The 7,550-nt window shown below is 26.8% G+C and overlaps 1 protein-coding gene across 1 annotated transcript; it reads left to right on the plus strand.

The window, feature by feature from the left end:
• The first annotated feature begins 6,625 nt into the window (after nt 1–6,625).
• LOC107884845 (casein kinase I-like) lies at nt 6,626–7,032 on the plus strand. The gene is made up of 2 exons (XM_016807791.1): nt 6,626–6,809; nt 6,899–7,032. The coding sequence occupies exons 1-2, from the start codon at nt 6,626–6,628 to the stop codon at nt 7,030–7,032; spliced, it is 318 nt and encodes a 105-aa protein (XP_016663280.1).
• The last annotated feature ends 518 nt before the right edge of the window (nt 7,033–7,550 follow it).

The following is a 7,550-nucleotide window of genomic DNA, read 5'->3' on the forward strand; positions in this document are numbered from 1 at the left end:
ATTAAAATTGAATAAAAATTAATATAGTCATATAATACATTTATACTTATAGGTAATAAGAAGGTATATAATAATAATTATGATAATAAAATATGAATTCACGAATATGTCAAAATATTAAGATTTCCGATTACATTAGTTGAACAAAAATTAATATAGTTTTATAACACCTATGTAATAATAATTATGATAGTAAAATATAACCAATTATAAACGAAATTAAACTTACATTAAAGACTAAAGGTAATAAAAATAGAAACATTTTTCAAACAAAAATGAATTGTTAATTTATTTGACTAAGCTAATAATAATATGTTAAACCATTTTATTGTCAATTGTTTTATTTTATTATTTTTTCACTCAGTTGTTGGTAAGAATATTTATCGAAAAATCACATTTTTGGATACAATCATATATTCATATTTAATTAAATATAAACATTTTTAAGTTCAGTTGTTATATTTGTAAAAAGAACAGTACCTACGTTTTGGCCAAAAAAGTGACACTGGCTGAAAATGGTGACGCCACGCCGCTTTAACAAAACAAAACTTCTTCCTTGACGCTATTGCCTATTATGCATTGGAAATTATATTCTTAGAAATATAGACAAGTTTGATACAATTCACAAATTTTTATCATTAAAAATCCGCAAGAAAAACTTTAAATAAAGCTAAATAATAATAATAATAATTAAAAGACATGATGTATTTATTTGTGTCTTAAAATTTGCAAATTATTTTTAGTTAGAAATTCATGAAAAATTTTCTTTTTAAATCTAAGATTTGAAAATGTAATACAAGATTACTCATAAGTTTGTCTACCTTTTTTTTAAAAAAATGTCTACAAGCAAGTCAAGTTAAATTTTTATAAGCGTTTGAAATTCATATTTTTACAACATTTGATATTCACTCGATTTCTCTCGTAACGATTTTTTTTATTTTTTTGTAATTAAAAAGCGAATGACTGTAGATAGTTGAAAATTTATTTGAATGATAAAATTTTGAAAATAATTTGACTCTTTTTGAGCTGTTTACGGACATTGTCAGTTTTCAATTTTTTTAGTTTTTTTTTCTATAAATATCAATAAAGTTTTATCTATTGGGCCAAAAAGTGTAAAAAATTAATACAAGGTTCCTGATATATTGTTACAATAGCAGTTGAAAAATATTTTAAATACATAGGCACGATTTTTTTTATAAGGATTTAAAGATCAAATTTAATCAAATTTAAAATTGAATAATTATTTTGTAGTTAAAAATATATAAAATGTTCAAAATTTATACCTAAGGATTGAAAATTTAAAACAAGATTCCACGTAAGTAGTTAATTCTGTTACCAAAAAATCAAATAAATACATAAGCACAGTTTATTTTTATAGTCATTTTAAGTTTAAATTTGGACGAAATTACACATTAAAAAACCTGGAATAACTATTTTAGTTATTTAGTTGTGATTGTATAATATTATTCGTGGGTACTTGAAACTTCTAAAGTATACTATTATATATCTATGATAGTACCACGACTTGTTGTTAATGTAAAATTCGTTATAAGTACCTAATGGATATAATAATTGTGATATGATTGATTTGGAATTTATTATAGATACCTACCTATTATTGGTCAATTTTTTTTTTAATAGGTACCATAGATATATAATATTATATCTTATACCTAGACTAACATACCATCTCCGCTCAGAATCGTTTTTCTTATACAGTGATATTATATCATTGAATTCAAATTTAATACTTATCATTATACAGTGACCCACTTGTAACCTACTGAACAGCAAAGACATCCACTTACCCACATTTTAGATTCTGAGTGGAACGATGAATGTATTGATTTTACAATGATGTGTGTTTTTTTTTAAATTTTTTTTTAAATTTTTCATTTTTATTTTTTTTTGTGTCTGTCATCACCTTTTAGGACAGTAAAAGTGCTTGGATTTTCTTCAACAGTACCTTTTCTGATAGGAAAGTGAATCTAGTTGGTACTTTGAGGGTCAAAAGTAAAATAGTTTCAATAGTTTTAAAAAGCGCCGTGAAAAACAAAAGAAAAATTAACGGGAAAACGGGAATTTTTACGCAAAATCTGTATTCGAGAAAATTGATTTTGGGTTTTGGTGTAACTTTAAAACGAATGACTGTAGATACATGAAATTTTCACTGGTTGTTTATATTTCTATTTTCTATACATGATAAAATTTTCAAAATATTTTGATTTGTTTTGAGCTGTTTACGGACAATTCAGTTTCAATTTATCTTTTTTTTTTCTATGAATGTCAATAAAACTTTATTGTTGAGTAAAAATACTTGAAAATTTAATACAAGGCTCTACTATATTGTTACAATGACATTTGAAAAATATTAAAAATCCTTAGTCACAGTTTTTTTTTAAGTTCAAAAATTGACAAAATATGTAAAATTCACGAAAATTAACAAATTATTTTGAGTTAATAATTCATAAAAATTTTTTTTTTTAGAACTAAGATTTTAAAATGTTATACAAGATTCCTTATAGGTTAATCTACCTTTATCAAAAAAAAATGTCTATAAGAAACTCAAATTAAATTTTTATGAGCGTTTGAAATTCATATTTTTACAACATTTGATATTCACTCGATTTCTTACGTAACGATTTTCTTATTTTGTTGTAATTAAAAAACTGTAGATACTTGAGAATTTCACTGAATGTTTATATTAGAATTTTCTATACACGATAAAAATTTGAAAATAACTTGACTCTTTTTGAGCTGCTTACGGACATTGTCTTTTTTCAATTTTTTTAATTTTTTTTTTCTATAAATATCAATAAAATTTTATTTGTTTGGTAAAAATGCGTGAAAATTTAATGCAAGGCTCCTGATATATTGTTACAATAGCAATTGTAAAATATTAAAAATACATAGGCACACATTTTTTTTATAAGCATTTGAAGTGGAAATTTTGACAAAATTTATCAAATTTAAAATTGAACAATTATTTTGTAGGTAGTTAAAAATTTATAAAATGTTCAAATTTTATATCTAAGGATTGAAAATTTAAAACAAGATTTCACGTAAATATTTAATTCTGTTGCTAAAAATTCTAAGAAATACATAAGCACAGTGTTATTTTTATAGTCTTTTTAAGTTCAAATTTGGACGAAATTACATATTAAAAAACCTGGAATAAATATTTTATTTATTTTGTTGTGATTGTAATGATTGTATAATATTATTTGTGGGTACTTGAAACTTCTAAAGTATACTATTATATATCTATGATAGTACCACGGTTTGTTGTTGATGTATAACACGTTACCTGATGGATATTGTGATATGATTAATTTGGAATTTATTATTAATACCTATTATAGGTCAATTTTTTTTTAATACTATAGATAAGTATACCTACCTATAATAGGTATGTCTAATACCTAGACTGACAAACCGTCTCCGCTCAGAATCGTTTTTCTTATACAGTGATATTATATCATTGAATTCAAATTTAATACTATCCATTATACAGTGACCCACTTACATCACCCCGCAACTGCGTTTAACAAAATGTATGATCGTAGGCATAATCAATATAATAGGTATTATATATTAAAAATTTGAAAAACTGCCATCGTTTCGAATGTAGGAAAAAAAAACCACGGAAAAAAAAGCCAATAAAAAAAATCCAGGGAAAAAAAAGCCACGGGAAAAATAATCCACAGAATAAAAAGCCATGGGAAAAATAAGCCACGGAAAAAAAAGTCAAATTAAATAATTAAATAATATATAACAATTAAAATTAAAGTATTAAATTAGGTATTATTTAAAATTTCTTTACACATTATTGGTCATATTGTATACATAAAATATATTTTAGATTCTAAACAGCAATGAATAAATTTATTTTACAACCTTTATTTTTATTTTTTTGGGCTTGTCATCACCTTTAGGGAAAATAAAAGTGTTTCAATTTCCTTAATTAAATATATTAAGGAAATTATTAAATTCATACAATCATACTGCAATGTACATTTAAAAAAGAATCACCCTGTACAAAGTACATACATTTACTTATACATATTATCTAGGGTGAAAGACATAAATCAATTGATTTCAAGATAATATCCACAAAATATCATGTTATTTTTATTCAATGTATAGCATTTTATTTCATCTTGTTCTGAAGGAAATTCCCTTTCTTTTGTTAAGATATAACTGTTTTATAAACTATACTTTCAGTCTCACCCATCTATACTCTCAGTCTTTTTCTCTAGTTTCTCTACTTTTGATTTTACATTTTGAACGTAAGATGGAAATCATTAAATCTAATAAAAATAAGCCCAAATTATGTTTCGAGGGCTACATGTACGTTCTCAAACATACTGGGAAAAGTAGTATTACATGGCGTTGTAGTAAAGCAACCTTGCTCAAATGTCCAGGGACCATGTATACAGATCTTGAAATGTCAAAAATTGTCAAAAGTGAAACAACTCATATCATAACACATAGGCCGAACAAGAAAAAGGTTGAGGCAAGTAAGTGTTATAATGAAATGAAAATTCAAGCTAAGACTACTAAAAACAACCCAGCACATATTTTTGGAGAATGTGTTGCAAAATTAGATGACAAAAGTCAGATGCCACCTGAAAACATAGTCAAGCGTACACTACGAAACCAAAGAACAAAAAATAATCCCTCAGACTCTGATGAAATCATGGGTAAGTATCAATATAATATAATATATAGTTATATTAAATATATATATAATATATAGGTATATTATAATAGTTTTATTAAATATATACATATTATATTATAATAAATAGTTATATAAAATATATATTTTATTAAAATAAAAATGTAAATTAAAAAAAATACAATTTTTTTTAGATGAATGGTGTACAACGGGCGAGTCCCATAATAAAAGATTTTTATTGTTTGACGATGGTGTGAATGTGGAAGACCGTATGGTAATTTTTGCTATAGATGATGGTCTTCAACATCTATCAAATAGTTCAAGTTGGTAGTTCAAGTTGGTACATGGACGGAAACTTTGGTTTGGCCCCAAAAGATTTTCTTCAACTGTATGTGGTAAGAGTTAAAATACAAAAAACATTTATAACATCTATATACTGTTTGTTGAAAAATAAAAATCAAAAAACGTATGAAAAAATGCTGACCAAAATTCTAGAAAAATGTTCTGAACGGCAATTATATCCAGATCCAACGAGCTTTCATATAGATTTTGAAAAATCTGTAATCAACGCAGTGAAATTTGTGTTGGGAGAGCATGTGTGTATTAATGGTTGTTTTAACCTGTGTATTAATAATTTTATATATATGTTATGTATACAATATGACCAATAATGTGTAAATTTTTTTTAAATAATACCTAATTTAATACTTTAATTTTAATTTTTATATATTATTTAATTATTTAATTTGACTTTTTTTCCGTGGCTTATTTTTCCCATGGTTTTTTATTCTGTGGATTATTTTTCCCGTAACTTTTTTTTCCCTGGATTTTTTTATTGGCTTTTTTTTCCGTGGCTTTTTTTTCTGAATACCTATCGTTTCACAGATATCCAGAATCGAATACGTCCACCGCTGCAAACTGATTCACTGGGACCTAAAACCAGAAAACATATTAATCGGACGACCTAGGCAGACATTGCCGTTCAAAGAGTCGGATAAGGACATAATATACTTGATCGACTTTGGAACGGCCAAAGCGTACATTGACAGGTTCACCAAAATCACATAGGTACCACACAACATAGAAGTCGGCATATTTGGAACCAATAAATTCATGAGCGCTAACAGTAATTTAAGTATAGGTAAGATAGATGTGAAGTGCAGTGTTCGGACTTATCTAAATAATTATTTGTTCATCTTTTATCTTATCTAGATAAATAGTTACAAGGTATCTAAATGTTCATCTTAGATAATTTTTTTACTAATCTAAATAAATCATCTAGATACATTTTGTATTGATAAAAATCGCGAAATTGTACTAAATTTTTAAATATTTATACAGATTCTCAAACAAAATTTATGGTTTATAAATAATTTAATTATTTTTATTTATATCATTATTATTATTATGTTCCTAGTGCCCAACTAAAATATATCAAAATTTAAAGCTATTTAAAAAATAATTGTATCTTTTTTTATCCAGATAAAATAAATACTTATTTAATCCGAACACTGGTGAAGTGTAGGTATGCGTGTTACGTGCATAATACATATTATATTATAGCCATACAATTAATATAATAACACAAATCCAATTTCTTACTCATGAAAATATATAAAATGCTTCCTATGGATGTTAAAAACTGTAATATTCTCTTAAGTCTTTTACTAACAACATTTTAATTTGGCTACTGGAACGGAAAATTATAAATATTTTAAATAATACGCATTTCAACCCATTACTTGTATAAATGGATTTCTATTGTTATCCGCGTAGTAAATAATGGTACAATTGAGGTCAATTGATTAATTAAAAAAAAAATGTACTAAAATATATTTACACTGCATTTTTAATCAGTGCTACTATTATAACCTTTCCAATATTAATGAACAGTATGTACCAACTACTTACTTATATAATAATGTATATAACAATAACGTGTCTATGCTTAAACCGTGTGCAGAACAAGGTCGCAGAGACGATTTGGAATCTCTTGGATACGTTCTACTGTACTTGGTCAAAGGCACGTTACCTTGGATGAAAAACATTGAGGGAGAAGATTTTGATGTGAAAAAGTGTGGAGATCTGAAAAAAAAATCACATAAAACTCTTTGTGCTGATTTACCAGGTAAGACATAATACAGTTTAACAATTATCTCATATTCTCATATTGGTATTTTATAATGCCTTGAGGACTGATAATTTTTTTTTATTTAGAAAATTTTGGCAAATATTTTGACTACGTAAGAAAATTGGAGTTCTTCGAAACTCCCGATTACGATGAGTTGATAAATCTTTTTCAAACCGTTTACAAACGAGAAGAATTTCCTGATGACAATTTATTCGATTAGTCGACTGTATTATAGCACAACACAATAATATACATCAAAAATCATATTAACTATACACACACACGACCGGGACAACTTCACACCCACATTATAGGGCCCTAAGTTGTCCCACCCACTTAAGACCGAGGGCTACATGTAGAAGAGACTCTCACGAGTCCAAAAACATCATCCCCACACACGTAACCCTAAAACTGGGCAAGTAAAGCCACTTGCCGTACCGAACGCAAACACAGCCGCCCGCGGCGGCAGACCACAGTTTAATAGTCGATACGGCAAACACTATATATACCGGGCACTTTCTTGAACGACTATGGGGTAGCCTGGTATAGTTAATAGGCCAAAGGCCTCCACAACAAAGCAAAGCAAAGCAAAGAACGACTATCAGTATTTCATCAACCTTCCTACCTTCGTCTAACAAGAAACCAAAAGGAACGATGACAACCGGAAACAGCAATAACTTATAAATCATAGCCATAGGCGCAACTAGAGGCCAAACACTGGGGGTGCTAAAATTATGC

Source organism: Acyrthosiphon pisum, chromosome X (genome assembly GCF_005508785.2).
Source record: "Acyrthosiphon pisum isolate AL4f chromosome X, pea_aphid_22Mar2018_4r6ur, whole genome shotgun sequence".
NCBI lineage: Eukaryota > Metazoa > Arthropoda > Insecta > Hemiptera > Aphididae > Acyrthosiphon > Acyrthosiphon pisum.

What these genes read in the sequence shown, in the direction of transcription:
- LOC107884845 (XM_016807791.1), top strand. Translation starts at nt 6,626, where the DNA reads ATGCTTAAACCGTGTGCAGAACAAGGTCGCAGAGACGATTTGGAATCT. An exon ending in TCTTTGTGCTGATTTACCAG is followed by an intron (nt 6,810 to 6,898) that starts GTAAGACATAAT and finishes TTTTTTATTTAG; the next exon opens with AAAATTTTGGCAAATATTTT.